Source organism: Notechis scutatus, chromosome 2 (genome assembly GCF_049901735.1).
Source record: "Notechis scutatus isolate UNSWTSFEM ecotype Mainland chromosome 2, rNotScu1.2, whole genome shotgun sequence".
In the NCBI taxonomy this organism is placed as follows: Eukaryota; Metazoa; Chordata; class Lepidosauria; order Squamata; family Elapidae; genus Notechis; species Notechis scutatus.
Window position 1 is genome coordinate 209,093,621 of NC_142010.1, and position 18,325 is coordinate 209,111,945.

The 18,325-nt window shown below is 41.0% G+C and overlaps 1 protein-coding gene across 2 annotated transcripts; it reads left to right on the forward strand.

Annotated features, from left to right (window-relative positions):
* The first annotated feature begins 334 nt into the window (after positions 1 to 334).
* On the forward strand, positions 335 to 13,234 carry S1PR3 (sphingosine-1-phosphate receptor 3). Of its 2 annotated transcripts, XM_087957957.1 has the most exons (3): positions 335 to 966; positions 5,545 to 5,756; positions 10,608 to 13,234. In XM_087957957.1, exon 3 carries the CDS (start codon positions 10,766 to 10,768, stop codon positions 11,897 to 11,899), a length of 1,134 nt encoding a protein of 377 aa, XP_087814083.1. In that variant the 5' UTR covers positions 335 to 966; positions 5,545 to 5,756; positions 10,608 to 10,765; the 3' UTR covers positions 11,900 to 13,234. The 2 variants fall into 2 exon arrangements, with proteins under 2 accessions (XP_087814083.1, XP_026529955.1); XM_026674170.2 differs by lacking the exon at positions 5,545 to 5,756.
* Positions 13,235 to 18,325: the final 5,091 nt, after the last annotated feature.

An 18,325-nucleotide genomic window follows, 5' to 3' on the forward strand; every position in this document is an offset into this window, starting at 1 on the left:
TTAGTAACTGAAACTTTGGACTCCATTGTGGTCGTAAGTCGAGGCATACCTGTACTTCTCGGAAAATACACAGCAGATACAGCATTATGCTCTTCTGGGGTTCCCATTTAGCTTGTTTTCTTTTCTTTTTTTAATTGATAGTATTCCTTTCCCAAAGCAAGGAAAGGAAGCATTTTATAAAAGATGCCCCACAGCTTCCCCCATATCAGTGAGGGAAACTTCCCAGTTCTCGAAGGGCCTAGCGCCCTTAAATAAAACGACGGAGTGACTTGGCGAGCAAAGGAGAACTCCCTTCCTCCTTCCGTGCGCTTGCCACCCCGCGCCCATTGCCTCCGAAGCCAAGCCCAGGGAATTCAGTCGAGCTCCTTCTCCGCCAAGGGTGTAAGAGCGCACCCACCGGCCAGATATGGGCCACCTTTACGGGCCCTGCTGCTCGCTGAAGAAGAGCGGGACTCCTTTCCCACTCAGAGGATCCGGCTTGAGTAGCCTGGCTGGGAGAGGAGCGCTTGGCAAGAGCGCAGAGCTGAGGGCTGCTGCCGCTGCCGTGGGAGGTGCGTTGGAGGACACAAGGCTCGCCAGAGAAGGAATGTAGAGGCAGCCCAGCGGGGAACAGGGGAGGATGTGGCGGCGCGTGTGAACCGGGACTCGTCGCCGAGGAGAGTTCGGCGGGAGGAGCCCCGCAAGGCCGAGAGGAGGAGGAGGCGGCGGCGGCGGCGGCCGCGGAGCAGGAGAAGGAGGAGGGAGAAGCATCCGCTCGCAGCCGGCCGGCGGGGTTTTTTTCTTCCCTTCGGCTGGACGGCGCGGGCGGGAGGCGCTGATCGTCCCGCGCGGCTGCGCTCTTGGCTAAGCGGCAACTTTGGCCCCCTCACGAAAGTGGCACTCGAGCGCTTGGCGCCAACCACCTCCAAGCCGGCATGAGGCGCGCCGGTCAAAAAGTGGGCAAGGAGGGAGAGGAGCGGACGCCAGGTGAGCAGGAAGGCAACGCCACTCGGAGTTCAAGGGCGAAGGGGTCTCGCAATCCAAATTGGCCTCGTGTCCCGCAATCCAAATTGGCGCGAGTCGCTTGGGGATCGGATGGGACGATTTTAAGGGCGCAGACAGCGAGACAAGAGAGAGACAAGGCGATGCGCCCGCACAGCGATAGCCGTGCGATTTTGCTAGCTTATTTGGGGGGTGGGGGACGAATCGACTCAAGACGGGAACGAGGTGGGACCGTTTACAGACCCCGCGTCGCACAAACGACAGAAGGCATCTGGCCTCGATCCTCGTCCCCTTTCTGAACTTGGTGGACCCACCATTGTGTTCTCCCTTCACGATGGGGCTGGGCACTGGTTTTAAGCTCACCAACACCGATTCCCAAATTCGTTATGTTCCTGGAGGCTGGCGGGGTAGGTGGGTTGAAGACTCCTCCCCCCTTTTAAAAAGTTGCGGTGGGACCCTCGCCCAACGGGTCTTTAATCCAGAGCAGCTTCCTCGGCGGCGGGTTTGTGCGGGGAAGAGACCGAGGAGCCAATCGGTATCTGGGTTAGCGCAGGTCAGCTTGGCCTTTCCCTGTTTCTGATGACCCGACATTCAGACGACACAGTCGGGCTAACCAATTTGGGGAGAGGGGGGGGGGGGAGATAAACGAACAATGAAAGCAACAGGGAAGATGAGCATGAGATCGTAACACTGAACCGTCTTATCAGCCATTCCCAACCCGACACCTTCCAAAGTGTTGGAATTAAGCCTGGGAATTGTGGGAGGGTGCCAGACGGGAAAATTTTTAATTTATAGCATCAGATTTTAAGCCAGGAGGCATTGTTCTCCTCCCCTGCTTTGGAGTTTGCTTGTGCGTATATTTGGTTAAAACGTTTGTGTACTGAATTTATACCCCGCCTTTCCTCCAGGGCAGCTCAGGATAGTGTACCTAGCATGATCTCCTCAGATATTTGGGCTGGACTGACAGAATACGACTGACTTCAAACTACTCAGAAGGGCAGACTTGAACCCCAGTCTTCTGGTCCTAATTCAACATTCTTTGTAATTGCTTCTGGTATGGTCAGGTTACTGCATTTTCAGGACACCCATGGATCTCCTCTGGGGATGGAATCTTGGAAAAAGTTCACAAAAAGTGGATGGCATTCAGGATAACTGCAGCAAGATTTTAAAGTGGCCATATTAAATAACTCGAAAGAAATGGCTGAGATTCAAAAGTTTGGAGTACAAGGAAGAGCAAAGCAATTTTTAGGAAACAGCCTAGTCTTTGAAATGAGGAGATCTCTATGAAGATAGCTTGTGTGTGTGTGTGTGTGTGTGCGCGCGCGCGCACGCGCACACGCACGCACACACATACACTCATTGTGTTCTCGGGAAGTATAATGGAAGAAAATAAGTTGAATATAAGGTGCAATTCTAAAATAATGGTAAATTTAGCAAAATGTGGTAATAAAATATGGGCAGCCGTCCAATGCATAATCTAACAAATGCCATTTGCTTGCAAAGAAGCATGCAGCTGCTATTGAGCCAATGATTGGACAGGCATTTGAAAATTATGTTAGAGGTTGGATTCCGGAAGTGGGCAGGTCCAATCCAGAAAAAAAGATGGAGCCTTTTAAAGGTTTAAGCCTTTTTTGCTTTAAGGTTTCAAGTGAAATTGAATGATAGTTGCTAACAGTTCAACTCCTTTCTTATATAATTAATTATTAAATAAACACACTTAATTTCTTTCCTATTCCAGACTGATCACATTTAAGTCTCTTCCCATTTCAGACATAAAACTGCATAGAGGAACTTTCAGAAGTTATTTGGAGCTCTTTGCTACAAATTAAAGCAGTTTTTTTTCAAGCAATAAAAATGAAGATTCAAAACTTCTGCATACTGCTAGTGAACATCACATATAGGTATTCTGTGCAAGAGAATTTAATCTGATATGCACTCTTGATCTACAAGGAAAGATAATCCAAATATCTATTTTATTTAAACAATTTATATGATCACCCACCTCACTATTATGCCTTTGGATGGAAGTATCCCTCCCTCTCTTCCTTCCTTCCTTCCTTCCTTCCTTCCTTCCTTCCTTCCTTCCTTCCTTCCTTCCTTCCTTCCTTCCTTCCTTCCTTCTTCCTTCTTCCTTCTTTCCTTCCTTCCCATATGAGTGGATTTTGCAATAAATACAACATGTTATAAAGTAAACTAAACTGCAACTGGGAAGTTCTGTAGTAGGTTGCTGCAAGAACATCTCGTTGATCGGTTTGAAATGTCATGTCGTATCCCAGTGTCATTGTTTTATCAGACAAGCAGAAACATGCTGAGGAGACAGTTACAGATCATACAAGGTCAGAATATTCACATTACATCATATTTGGCATGTAGAGCTATTTTATTTGTGGACTGCTGTGGGGCATTGTAGCTAGATCCAAGTGACGTCGTCTGAAATAAAATGATTATGGACTGAATCTCGCATAAACGTAAGCACAACACCTTTCTGATAGTAAATACAATAAAGCAGCCATGCCTTTTTTTTTTCAGGCTGATATGGGATCATGATTTTAATGAGTAGAAGAAGTTTTGAGTGTTCAAGAACTGAAGCACTTCTCCACTTGTTCACTTTCATATTCACATTCCCTCCTGTTCTTTCTCTTCCTCTCTGTCTGAAGTGAAGGACAAGGGAAAAAAATAGAGGGGCATCAGAGAACAGCATCTGGAGTGCCTGGCAAGGATGCTCTTCCTCGTCCTCCTCCGCTCATGATTTCATGGCTTTCTCTGGGTTCAGACTTATGGGAAGAAGGTTTAAAGGACTGCTTTTCCTATTCACTCCCTTTCCCACAATCTCCCTCTTGTAAGGATCCAATTTCAGTGCATCCACCATCTGGAAAGAATATTACTTCAGCTAGACTTCAGGAACATGAGAACACTTTTCTTCAAACAGCCAGGGCATAAATACCCTTGGCTTCACAAATATTTATACAAATCTAAAACCCCCAATAATCTTAACTAAATCACCTTATTTTTGCTGCTATATCCCAGTAATATTGAGCTGCAGTGCATGAATTGACTGGTCTGCTTTTAATTTCCTCTCTTACAGATGATGTAATTTCACTGTTTTCTTGAACATGGAAACCCTAACATTGAGTTTGCTGTAAATTTTGTATTCATGTTACAAGTCCTGCATAGTCTATTTTCACCATTCTAAGTCATGAAAAACAGTGGTACTTAAGCAGAATATGTCTGTCTGTCTATCTACATACCTACCTACCTACCTACCTAACCGATCTAACTGATCTCTGTCTGTCTGTCTGTCATCTATAACTGTCTTTCTGTCTTTCGGCATAAATGTGGAGCATTCTAGACATATACCTCTGGGTGCATAAGAGCCTTTTTTTAAAAATATGACAAACATGCACTGGTTGAAGAATTTAGTGCACATCTAAGGGATGACATCTTAACACCTTTGAATGTTCTAATATCAGTTAGATATTAGATCAATCAACCAGTCTCTGAACAGCATTCAAAACAGTCAAATCTACACAAGCCTTTCAGTTTCTAGAGGAGATGCTTGATGGCATCATTACCAGATTGGAAGTCTTCTTCTGATATACATACATGATAATATAATAATATACATTAGAGCTTCAAATCTGATACTGATATCATCTCTCATAGGTTCATATCCAAAATAATAGAAGTTTCTGTTTTTCCTGGTAGTCTTTCCTTTAGATCAATCATTTCCATTTGTAAATAGCAATCGTTACAATCAGGTGACATACAACAACAACAACAACAACTATTACTACTACTACTAGTAGTAGTAGTAGTAAAAGCCAGGGGTGATGGAGTTCCAAGGGCTTAAAGATGCCTAGCAGGCTTTATAACAGCATTTCTTCAAGAACTACAATCCAAGAGTAGGCCGAGACAGAATATTTGAGTTTGTGTGAGTGAGTGAGTATGTGCATGTATGTGTATGTAAAGATTTTAAAGGTTCCTCTTATATCCACCTGCTATTTGCTTTAAGCATAAAGTTTATATGAAATGCTTTATTGTTTTGGGCCCTTGGACATGAGTATCTGTAAGAAAGTATTCTCCACATTGCCTCTGCCCGTCCCTTCCAATTTTCTGAGTGAAGAAAGACATGTCTGGAATAGATAACGCCTTGGAGAGGCACATATTACGGACAGGGCTGAAACAAGCAGCAAATGTTGGCTGTAACCCAAAATGGGTGAGGATATTTATCCTCTCATACCCCTCTTTTTCTTCTTTCTGTTGTCTCTCACTCTTTTACAGAAGGGTTGTGAAATTAATATATGGCCATATATGTTACTCTAGGGCTGCAGGCTGATCATCTGTGTATTTAAGGACAAGGATGGAAGGTGCTGGACAAAAGACTATGTATATTACTTTGCCCTACATTCCTTTGATTGGTATGAAATTATTTTTCGTAGAATAGGCAACAAATCAATAAATAATAGATAAAGCTGCCACAATGTGCCAAATATAATGTTGTATTAAATTTATGATTTGGTGTGTGATCTGAAACTATCATTCTAGCATATTTGTGTGTTCTAGAATTGCCCCTTCCAGATCCAGAAGGTGCATCACAGAACTAAGACAGTAAATACTTACATATAATATTGCCTTAAAATGAACCAAAGAAGTTTCTTGATGAGAAGTGAAACATTTTCAAAGAAAGAAAAAGACAAGAAAGTCCAGTTTGAAAAAAAAAACACCTCTGAGACAATTATAACCCGGATGATTGAGAATCTCCATAGACCTTGAAAGTACGTGCTTTTTTTCCTGGTGTAAAATGTATCATTTATTGATCTGATTCCTTCTAGGGCAGTGGAGTGGTTTAAAGGCAGTTGGACTGGAAGTTTTCCATTGTTGTGTTTATCAAGAAAAAAAGCAGGGGGGACTCAATGTATAAATAGGACTATAAAACTTAACAATTATCTGATGAAGATTTGTTCCGTGGTGGAAATACACACTTAGTATTTTATCAGGATATAATCTTATTATCTTGTCTTATTGTTTCTCCAAAGCATTCACAATGCCATACATGGTTTTCCAACCCATATCTTATCTTCACAATATCCCTATGTAACAAATTAATAAGGGAGATAACGATTGGCTTAAGATCAGCCAATGAGCTTTGAAGGATGGTGGGATTTCCCAAGGTCTACGTAATCTAACCTAACCCCTTTTACCCACAAGCTAACATTAGCTCTGAATTACTTTCTTAGCCTTAGTCCACTGAGTCAGATTATGTTACATAGTGAAATCGTGTATATACTTGTTTTGTTGACATTTAACTGTTCTTATCCAACAGAGGGTTTAAATAAGAGGCTCTCCCATAGTTTTGTCATTGTCAGGTTCTAGCAATCAGCCTTGCTTTTTTCAACTTGAAGCCCTCCTTGCTGGTTGGAAATTCTTGGAAATGTATCCAGAGTGCCCACATTGGTTTTATGTATTAAATCTGTCTTTTGTTTAGATGATAGAAATGATTCCAGGACAGCCGCAAGTAAAATTCTCCACTGATTTTCTGGCTTTAAATTGCTATGTTTGCATAAATATTAGAATAGCAGCAAAGTGTATTGTGCTTGGTAATTAGTAACTTAGCTGAATCTCCTTTTAAGAACTACTGGGAAAATAGACAGTTGGGATCTAGGAAACTGGAGCTTTTAGCCAAGACTTTGTTGGGAGTTTTTACTGCCACCAGCAACTATATAGAAGAGAGGCAAACTGATAAACAAAACTTTCATCTCTAGGCCAAAGTAGCTTGTTGGCAGGTCCCTTTGTTCCATTTCTGCATTTTTCTCTGCAGTTCTCGTTCCCTACTTCTCCAAACCCTGAGCTTGCAAATAGCATCCCAGGGCTGCCAGTAGCTGAAAAGATATAGATATATATAACCAATTATTTTGTTCTCTTTCAGCAACCAACATTTATCCTTCCAGTCTTGCTATTACCTCCACCTTCTGAGTGCTCTGTAAAGGCTTGAATAGGCAGTTCTAATTATTTAAGGTTGTTAGGAGGCAATGGGAGCCTCCTGTTTATGCTGTTAAAACGCCTGTAGTAGTGCCAACAGTTTGCTCTTCACCTTCAGTGAAGGTGTCTGAGCCAATGATCAAAGAAAGACAATGGCAACCCTCTTTTTCTGCTCAATACATTGCATATTCTCCTGCTGGGGAGTTTTTTCTTTCAATCTCTTTGTGTAATTAGGCTATCTTCTCCCTACAGTACTGTATATTAGTAGGCCAAGAAGGGAAGGAGAGAGAGCCAAGCATCCTTTCCAATAGATGCAAACCTTCCCCATATGCAAGAAGCACTGCAAACTTCTCCAATTTTTTTGCAGCTGGACTGTGCTTAAAAATGAATAGGGTTGTCTGCTAGAAATGTGATCACAGCAGGAAGATACTGGTGCATGGGCTTTGTATGTGATGCAGTGGTAAGCAACAGAGACCATGTCAACTAATATTGACGATATTAGAAATGTCAATATAGTATTAATAAATCTGTGTGCTGGCATTGGATGAATGTCCACTCTCCTTTTACCTTGGCTCTGATGTTTGTATAAAGGCAACTTCCATGCCAGAGCTGCATATTTCTTCAAAGTCAACCTCTGCGAGTTGCCACCAAATTAGAATTTCTAATATAATAGTAGAGAATAGCTAGATAATAATCATATTTAATTTTAATTATTTAACAAGCCAATGCATGCCTTGACAAGAGCTTTTGGAAGCAAACTGGGCATTACTAACCAGTGCCAGCCTTTCAGCGCAAGAGAAGGATAGAAGTTGTCAGACTGGTTAGGAAATGAGCCTGCTCCAATGCCAAATCTCAATTTTATGTCAGTAGTCTTCCTGGCACACTTTGTCAATTCTCAAGCATGTCATTGGTGGCTCAGCATTTTTGACCTGATTCACTGTTAGTAGGGAGAAATGTTCCCTGGTCAAAAAACAAAAACAAAACCCTCAGTGGCTAAAGAAGTCACGATCCTTGGACAATCTTGTTGACTGAAATGCATTCAGTGGCTTCGAGAGGAAGGAAGAACTGTAGAGCCTGCCTGAGGGGAGTCAGGTGATGCAATAATATGTTGTTGTTTTTAAATGTCCTATTCATCCAATCATATCAAATTTGATAATATGGAGTTGTCATTTTTAAATGATCACCGAGTGCTGTAATAATGGCTTGCCTAATAGTCCATTTCTTTCCTTCATTTTCTCTGGGCTGTGCAAAGTTTGAAGAGGTATAGCTGTTTCTCAAAGCAAAATGACCCTCTCTGTGCTCTAAAGCAGTGATCCCCAACCTTTTTGACGCCGCGTGCCCGGCACCGCATCAGCTGGGTGCCGCGGCCCGGTACGGCTTCAGCTGGGTGCCGCCATCTTTTTGATGAAAAGTGCTTCGGTGAGCTTTCACGGGTGAAAGCTCACGGAAGCATTTTCATCAAAAGATGGCGGCGCCACGCTTCGATGAGCTTTTCCGGGTAGAAAGCCATTTCTGCCCGGAAAAGCTCACCGAAGCGCGCCGCCATCTTTTTGATGAAAGCGTGCTTCCGTGAGCTTTCTGCCGAAAGCTCACCGAAGCACTTTTCATCAAAAAGATGGCGGCGCCCAGCAAGCCAGCGGCCCGTAGGAGTTGTTCCTGCTGGACCGGTACCGGTCCGCGGACCGGTGGTTGGGGAACCCCTGCTCTAAAGAGCAAAGTGAGAGCTTCCTACAGGTCTGGGGTCCCGTCCCCCCCCCCCAAGCTCTGGATACATGGTGATGATTATGGCTGAGCCAAGGAAAAACAGTAGCAGTGATTCCATAACATGGAGTATCACTTTGAGGCAAATCATGGCCACACATTCAATAATGTATTTGCTTATTGTGTTTCATTCTTTACTTTTGTATGATTGGCTTAGATGAGTTTTGCTGTTGGGCAGATTGAAAACATAAGTAACTATGGGAGATGACAATGACCATCTATAAAAGCCCTGTGAAAAAAGTAGGGCAATCCGAACAATAGGTTATCTTTTTGGACTGCATGAATCAATGTAGGCTTTGGAAGAGTGTATGCTGACTGGGCCTCTTCAGATGTTACATCTGATGTACGATAATATCTGAACTGCTTTCTTAAGACACCTGTGAAATCTAACTGCTGTGCAATTTTCAATCTCTGCTTAATACTGAATAGTCAGCAAAAACCCTAATAAGATGGCCTTTAAATAGATGGATTTTCTAGTTACAACTAGTGTTGCTGTCAAAGCTAATCGCTGGACAGTGATTCATTGCCACACTGTCTGAAGCAGGGTTGTCAAACCTGATTTCATTGAGGGCCGCATCAGGGTTGTGTTTGACCTTGGGTGGCCAGGGGGGGCATGGCCAGGGAATATCAATATCACTCATGTCGGGGGCACCTGTGGTGGCCTGAACGATATGCCAGTGAAAGTGGAGCTCAGGAAGGTTGCACACGGCCCTCCCGAGTTCCGTTTTCGCTGGCGGGTGGCTGCAGGAGGCAGTTGCAGCTAAAAACGGAGCTCAGGAGAGCCGCACACAGCCCTCCTGAGCTCCATTTTTGCTGGCAGAGAAACCATGGGCCGGTCCTTCGTTGCTTCAGGGTGGCCCCACGGGCCAGATCTAAGTATCCTGTGGGTCAGATCCGGCCCGCAGACCATGAGTTTGATACCCCTGGTCTAGAGGATGCTACCAGTGGTGCTGCCCCCCACTTTTTAATTACAATTGAAAGTGTTTTTGTCTAATAAAAGGGAGAGGAAGAGATCAGATCAGGAATGTGCAGAAGAGTGGGAGGTAAGAAACAAAAAGTAGAAGGGAGCGAAATTGTATGGTTCACCAGGAAATATTTTTCCTATGAAGTGAAGGAATTCTATTTCAAGTTCTATGGAACATTTTCCCAGGCAAGGTTTGCATTGGATTTGCAGTCTGTTGCGTATTTAAAATGCCATTTCAGACAGTTGCAGTCAGGACCAGTTCTATAATTAGGCACAGCCTGACAAGTTCAGACAACACATTTTGGGTGTTTTGAAAGGGCAAAACTGGAGGAGTTATGAATTTACTAATAATGCATTATTACTGCCAGAAATGAGATGCCCTTGTGGCATTGCTTCTCTCTTGTGCTCAACTAATTTAACATAACTTGAATTCTAGTCAGATGACTCTGGATTGTGGCAGGGGAGAAGAGAAGAGGATAATATCATCTAATACTGCATTTTAGGCAATAAATATCAAATCAGTGCTGCCCTGTGTCTACAATTGTATCTATATTTTATCTTGTAGCATTGTTTTGTGTGTGTATGTGTATATGTGTGTGTGTGTGTGAAAATCATTGCTTGAAAATTCATTCTTACACTAATTTTGTCCTTTCCTTAATATGTAATAACTTGTCCAGTTTTTCCATCCTGTATGATGATCTAATACGATCTTTTTTTTTTTTGGCACAGTGGCAATGTATTTGATAGGGAAAGTCCTTTATAATGCTGGTATTAGCCTTACCAGTTTGATAATCATCTCCTTTGCCTTGAGGATCTGACTGCTCTCTATTTAAAGGAGAGTTTCCTGTTCCTGCTTTGTTACAACATGAGATTTGGGAAGTTAAGCCTATTGACTAACATTGCCTTTTACTTGTTTTTAAAGGTCCTGACACCGGAGCCTGAAGATGCTGAGATACAACCAGCTTGGAGAAATCTTTAAAGAACTGCACTCTAAAGAGTGTGGCGTGAGCTCCCCCTGGTGGAAAACTATTAGAACAAAAGGTTCTTGATGTTCAAAGTGCATCGCTCTCAAATTAAGTCATGGCTATTGTCAGCACAGCGCCCCCTAGTTTCTTTTTTTTTCCAGAAAATGAAGCCGTGGACCCAGTGATAGTACTTCATTACAATTATACTGGAAAGCTTAGCCGTGGAAAAGAAAAAAAATTGACCATCATTGCACTTCTCATTATCTGTGGCTTTATCATCCTGGAGAACCTAATGGTGCTGATTGCCATCTGGAAGAACAATAGATTTCACAACCGCATGTATTTTTTTATTGGCAACCTGGCCCTTTGTGACCTGTTGGCGGGAATAGTTTACAAAGTGAACATTCTGATGTCAGGAAACAAGACCCTGACTTTATCTTCCAGGATCTGGTTTGTTCGGGAAGGCAGCATGTTTGTGGCGCTGGGTGCTTCTACATTCAGCTTGTTAGCTATTGCCATAGAACGGCATTTGACCATGATTAAAATGAGGCCATATGATGCAAATAAAAAGTACAGGGTTTTCCTGCTTATTGGAACGTGCTGGCTTATCTCTCTCTCTTTGGGAGCTTTGCCCATCCTTGGCTGGAACTGTATTGGCAATTTAAGAGACTGCTCCACTATTTTACCACTGTACTCCAAGAAATACGTGGCGTTTTGCATCATTATCTTCATAGCCATCCTAGTGGCCATTGTAATCCTCTATGCCCGCATTTACATCTTGGTGAAATCAAGCAGCCAGAATGTCACCAATCACAACAACTCGGAGAGATCCATGGCATTGCTGAGGACCGTTGTGATCGTGGTTGGGGTTTTCATTGCCTGCTGGTCTCCCCTCTTCATTCTGTTGCTGATTGACGTGGCCTGCAGAGTGAAAGAGTGCTCGATTTTGTATCAAGAAGATGGCTTCATAGCTTTAGCGGTCCTCAATTCAGCCATGAATCCGGTCATTTATACGCTGGCAAGCAAAGACATGCGCCGGGCCTTCTTTCGCCTGGTGTGTGGTTGTCTGGTGAAGAACAATGTTGCCATGTCTTTGCCTATCCAGCCCACCCCGGATCAGAGTCGAAGCAAATCCAGCAGCAGCAACAACACTCCAAAACTGAATGATGACTTTCTGAAAACAAAAAGTTTGTCATACATCACTGAAAAGAATAAACCTCCATTTTATAATGGAAACGTCTGCAAGTGAAGTTTGCTGACTGGGCACTTCAAGGATTCTTGTCCTGTGGCTTTTACAGAGCCAAAGAGAAAGGGGTGTTTTTTTTTTAGTGGAGTTTCCTGCATTTAACTCACAGGAGGGGCAAACTTGAGACAGCTGCTTAATTCGAAGTGCCTATTTTGAGCACTGAGTTTTAGATCTCCAACCAACTGGTTCAGGAAAAGTTTGCGTGCCTCTGAAAGTTCCTTTGAGGGTTGTGTAAAGAAAAAATATGCTACCCCTGACATTGCCTTCTTGATGCAATTCAACTGAAAAAGTGTACTTACTAGAGAAACAATGTGGAAATGGCCGCTGATTACTCTAAAGCACTACATGAAATTCACTTCTTATGTTCCAAAATGCAACTGTGGAAGCCCTGACAGGACCCCAGCAGAGTCTTCCTCAGCCCACATCCGTCTAGAATCAACCTTTAGGATTTAAGAGTGGGTCTGGACAATTGAGCATTATATGACTGGCTTTCTCTTCAGTAATAGAAACACTTATAAGCATTCTGTGATGTTCCAGTAATTCAGCAAGCAGTCTGAGGAAAGGGCAAAAGAATTTCATGGTGATGGCTGGTCAGTCAGCTGCATATGTGTACAAAATGCCCTTCTCCACTGTTACTGTTCATTGGCTGTAGGAGACAAGACTGTCCCTCTCTATCCTGCAGTGTAAGGTGAATAATATAGGAATATTTTATCCAGGCTGCCCTGTTGTTGAGTTCTGTTAACATTTTCACAAATATTTATTCACAGATTTTGAGATTTGTTATGTCAAAAAATCAGGGCTTAAGTTAGAATGTGGTGGTTTATTTTGATAAACAGTCACAGGCCCAGCATTTGCTATGTTGAAGTACACCGAGCAAGGAGTCCTAGGGGGAAAAAAGGGGGGGGCGGATTTTAAATTGAGGCACCAATTTTTGTTTTTCTTTGTATTTGTTTTTCTTTTATTATGCCTGCTGTGTGGCATAGGTTTACATTATATGGCATTATAATATGCTAGTCTGTATAATATAACTCTTCAATGTAACGAGTACTGTGAACATGTAATCTTCAAATATTTTTTAAGTAAATGAAGAAAACAACTTTATGTAAGTTTTGTGAGACAGAAAATAGATGCTCGATTAATCCAGTAATCAGCAAACTTCCAGTGCAAATGCAGCAGTTGTGAACGGAAGCCATTTCTGTGTTATTCTGTAAAAAAAAAAAACATAATCATTGTTTTTCACTAAAATATTTTTTATTATTATTTAATGTAGTTCAGTGATAAAATTAAAACCTGTGACTTGGAATTTCATGTATATCACACACACACACACACACACACACACATGTTTTGATTTTTTTTACTATTTGGGAAGAATGTTACAGATTGAGAAATTGGTCCATATTAGGACAATTGTGATTACTTAGGCAAAGATATACAAATCACAAATCATATTTCACTGTTGAAGGTCAACAGTGAAATATGATTTGTGATTTGTATATCTTTGCCTAAGTAATCACAATTGTCCTAATATGGACCAATTTCTCAATTTGACCTTCATTGGCAGTTATATCTAGACTCAAATTGAAATATCTTCATTACATTGAAATCCTCCTTGTTGGGGTCTTATACATTAATCTATTCTTAGGCTTATCTGCCTAAGCCCTTGATATAAGTAGTCCTCGCCTTACAATGTTTCATTTAATGACTGTTCAAAGTTACAACAGAATTGAAGAAAGTGAATTACAACTGATCCTTGCATTTATGACCATGACAGCATCTCTACGTACTGTGATAAAAATTTGGGCACTTTGGCAGCCACAATGTCTTTTATGATGGTTGTAGCATTGTGAGGGTTATTTATTCCCAATTTTCCCAGCCAGCTTCTGACAACAAAGTCAAGGGGGGAAGATGAATTTCCTTAATGACTGCATGATTCACTTAACTGCAGAGATTGCTTAAGAACCATGGCAAAAAAAAAGGGTTGTATAAAATCAGGTGTAACTCACTGAACATCCTTGCTTTTTAGCAATGGAAATTTTGATCCCTTATTTTGGTTGTAAGCCGATGATTCCCTGTATATACTCTCTGCTTATTTTGGACTTAAGCTTTGTTTTTCTCCTCGTTGCTTTGTTAATTGATCCGGCCTATTTTTGTCAAGGTCATGTTCTTTACTCTTTACACTGGTACAGCTCTTCAAGAGGCTTAAATATTTCCTTAAATATATGTCATAATGAATTGCTGTTCCACAATCCATCTGGCAAATATAATCTTTCTCAGAGAAATGTTGTGAATTGATAGAATTGGCCGATTTCATGGAGCCTGTTTCAAAAAATTTGTCAGGGGAAAGTAAGTGTGATGTCTGAATTCTTCCATAGGAGTAGATCCATCCCAGTCTGCCTATCAAATCATACAGTGAACAATGAACCAAGTCCTGGCCATGCCTGGTGACCACTACAGATCATACAAATCGCTTCCGCTATGCAAGCATTTCATATTGCTTGCTTGCCAAGAGGGAGATCTGTGTGCTATTCCTTCTGAACATATCTCTTCTTTAGATGGGTTCTTTTGGGAAATAAAATTAACAGTTATACAATACAAATCAAAATGGAAGAGCAAGAAACAAGCCTTTCTCTTTCCAAACAATGACAGAAAAATGGGGCAGGAAGGGTGAGAGCAGATAAGACTGTCAAATACATCTTGAAATGCTAGCAAGGAACAGGAGACTGTTTGAGTCAGTCCTTTTCCTAAAGCCAAGTGTGTCCACCCATCCATCTGCACAGCCCACAAAATGTCATGAGCAACAGCTATCCTGCAGGAAAAGGGTGGCGGGAAAATGGTTCTGGCTTTCTGCAGTCAAACCAAGGCTGCAGTGATAGATGAGATGCAAAATAAAACTCATAGCTGATTTTCTAATGAGGAGGAGAAATCCTTTAGATCAGGGGTCTCCAACCTTGGCAAGTTCAAGACTTGTGGATTTCAACTCCTAGAATTGTTCAGCTGGCTGAGGAATTCTGGGAGTTGAAGTACACAAGTCTTGAAGTTGCCAAGGTTGGAGACCCCTGATCTAGCAAATACCAAGATGTCAAAATCCTGCATTGGTCGGATGTCATCGTTACTCAGGATACACTTACCAAAGGAATATTTCTCACCGGTTCTTCTTCTTGTTCCTGAGCAACAGATTGGATAATTTTTATCATTTCATGAAGCCTTCCTGAACTTCTCTGCTGCAGTACAGTGTCCAAGCAAACTTATTTTACAAGAAGCTCTTGCTTTATTTATTCATCATTTTTTAAAATTAGGCTTACATCACAGCTTTCCTCTGCAAATCCAAGGCATTATACATAGGGGCCCCTTTTCCCATGTTGTTTCTCCACAATTTCTTTAGGTGGTCTGAGATATGACAACTGTTAACAAATTACTAAATAAACTTCCATGGTTAAGGATAGACTTGACCCTGGATCTCTGATCCTAGTACAACACCTTAATTACTACACCTTACTGACTAAAAAGTGTTTAGACCAGGTGTCTGCAACCTGCAGCTCTGGAGCCACATGCGGCTCTTCCGGCCCTCTGCTGTGGCTCCGTTTGTTGATCGCACCCCTGGCTGGCCCCTCCCGTCCGTCCCCATCCCTCCTCGCCTGGACTGAGAAGGTAAGGGTGATGGTGGGGGAATGGAGACTCGTTCCATATTTCAGAGCAGGAGGTGACTAAGTAACAGTGAGTGATGTCGAGTTGGCCACGCCACCTAGTCACACCGGTTGTTAAATTATTGGCTCCTGGTGTTTTCTGTGGGAAACAGGTCCAAATGGCTCTTTCAGTGTTTAAGGTTGCAGACCCCTTATTTAGACCATTTGTTTTCTGCCAGTTGTAGAGCTGGCATAAACAATCTGCTATCATCCAGATGCTTGGAACTAATTTCATCATTCTCAGCAAACACATTCAATGGTCAAGGATACTGTGATCAAAATATATGGAGGACATCATGTTGCATAGCTTGTTCTATAACTGTTTCAGGCCAAATTAAAACTTCCAAATATAAAAAATGTACTTTGCATTTTATAGACTATGCATTATATAGTCAACTGGCAAACTGTAGTACTAAGTCTAACTTGAGATCATTATTTGATTGGCAATGCTGAATGAGAAAGTAATAATTATAAATCAGTACTCCATCCAGATTTGGTTTGAGAATTGGATGTGATACTTTTTAATGTCTTTCTGATACTTTTTAATGTCTGGTTTGGAACTGTTTATTTTGAACAGGAAAATACATATTTTGGGAAGTTGGGGAGAAGAGTTGCTAGCTGACAATGATCTTGCATTCGAAGTAATGTTTCAATAAAATAATATTAAATCAGATATTTAGAACAGCTACATTACATTCTTTAGAATTATACTTACTTGAAAGATTTGGTATTTTGAAGAAGAGCTCCATAATTTTTACTAATGGGTTCAATTTGTGAGTTCTTACCTTCCCATCCTGTTCAGCCAAATGATTTGTGATCTTAGATGACAGAGCTGTAATATTACACATCTGGAAAGTATAAATTTGGAGAAAACTGTAATATTGCATTTGCACACAATTCTAAGTATCCATTTGATATGTCACCAGGACAAAGTAATTATCAAGAAAATGTATAGATAAAAACAGATATGATTTTTTATTTTTAATGAAAAATTGAATCTTTCAGATTTGCAGTTTGCTGAAATTGTGGGCAGGAAAATCATGTTTTCTATATTTAACTCCGTCCCGTTCAAAAGCAGCCAAGAGTCTTGTTTTATGTTTTTCTTTCTTTTTTAGAAACTGCCTAGGATGGTTAGCAGCTGTTCTTTGTGAAGTGACTTGAATCATAAGCAATGTTTCATCAGTCTCCAATTTATAAGTCTCTGTAAGAAATTATGTTTTTTTCTGAAAGAAGTTGGAGACAAAATACCATTGTTCAAATGGTAATATAGCTCATGAAGAGACCACTTTCTGCCAGCTGGACTGCTAGTAAGGAGGACTGTTCAGTTATCTTCTCCAGATGTTAGTTTTCCAAACTAGAAATGGCTTTTTGTAAGATTTGTTTAATGTGACCTTGCTACAAATACATAGCATAAAGAGGTAAATATTGACATAGAAAGTAAAATCTTTTTTTTTTTGCTTCCATGGTTTCTGGAATGATGAGATATAGAGAAAATACAATGCAAAAGTAGCTATAGATATAGAGAAAATTGCATTTGTTTTAAAAGTACAAAGTCTGGGAATTGAAATTCCAAAAACACAGCAGACACTTATAATTATCTTCTTAATGGCAGCCATTCATAAGACCAATGCATGGTATAGATATCCCTGCCTCAGGGATCTGATTAATCCACCTAAATTAAATTAATATATTTTTTCTTAGGCTATTATTTTATGCAGCTATTCCAAAAAGAACCCTTGAACTACATGCTTTTAAGGTGACAGAAAATTCTTTGTTGTGTATACCTGAAAGAAATGTTAGTCTTAGCTTTGTAAAGATGAATTTCAAAATGCTTCAGTCCACTTAAGTCAGAACTCACTTCCAGTAACAAATACCTCTAGAAGACCCACAGGCCAGGCGTCAAAGATCAAATCCACACATGAAGATCCAGTTAAATTGATTTATTGCTAATCATGCCTATGCATAGGAATCTTCTCAACCAATGGTTAGCATCTCCTTGGAGTTAGATAAGGGTCAACAGAATTCAGGGAAGGTTGGACTTAGTTCACTTGTGCCTACATAGGGATTCTAGGCTGATCCCTCTTTTAAATCTGTCCCCAGGTTCTCCCACTCCCTAAAGATTAGAGATTTAATATTGCTTCCATTAAAGGAAGTATTGTCAATTAATGTAATTTATAGATCAAAATGTCAGAGCAGCTGGCTGCAGACATTGGAAAAAGCTAAATGGGTTGCTCCTTGGATGAGAAACCACCAAAAACTCTCTAGGCCAGGGCGTTTTACTGATTTGGGGGTGGGGATGTGGTAATGAGGCCATCTATTTAATAGCTATATGAAGCCTGCTGAAGACATAATAGTTAATTAATAAAGAAAATAATAAAGAACATTATTATCCTATCCTCGTAAGAATTTGGATTACTCTAATACAAATTTACTTCATAATTACATTTATTTATATGTTCTAAATGTAATAGAAATATTAAAAAAAAATCCCACCACACCCCAAATTATGAAATTAATTGCTCTGACGATTTAAACAAAAGCATTGAGTTGGTTCAAATAATGAAGGATAAGCCTATTGACAACTATAAAATAGAAAGTCACTCTTGACCCGATACTGTATACCCTCAATTAGATTGTGGCAGGTTGAAGATATCTGGAATTTAACTACCAGAATTATCCAACCAGCATGGCTGGCCATGGAATTCTGGGAGTTGAAGTCTACACATCTTCAAGTTGTCAAGGT

Coding starts and splice junctions, on each gene's coding strand:
- S1PR3 (XM_087957957.1), top strand. CDS start 10,766: ATGGCTATTGTCAGCACAGCGCCCCCTAGTTTCTTTTTTTTTCCAGAA.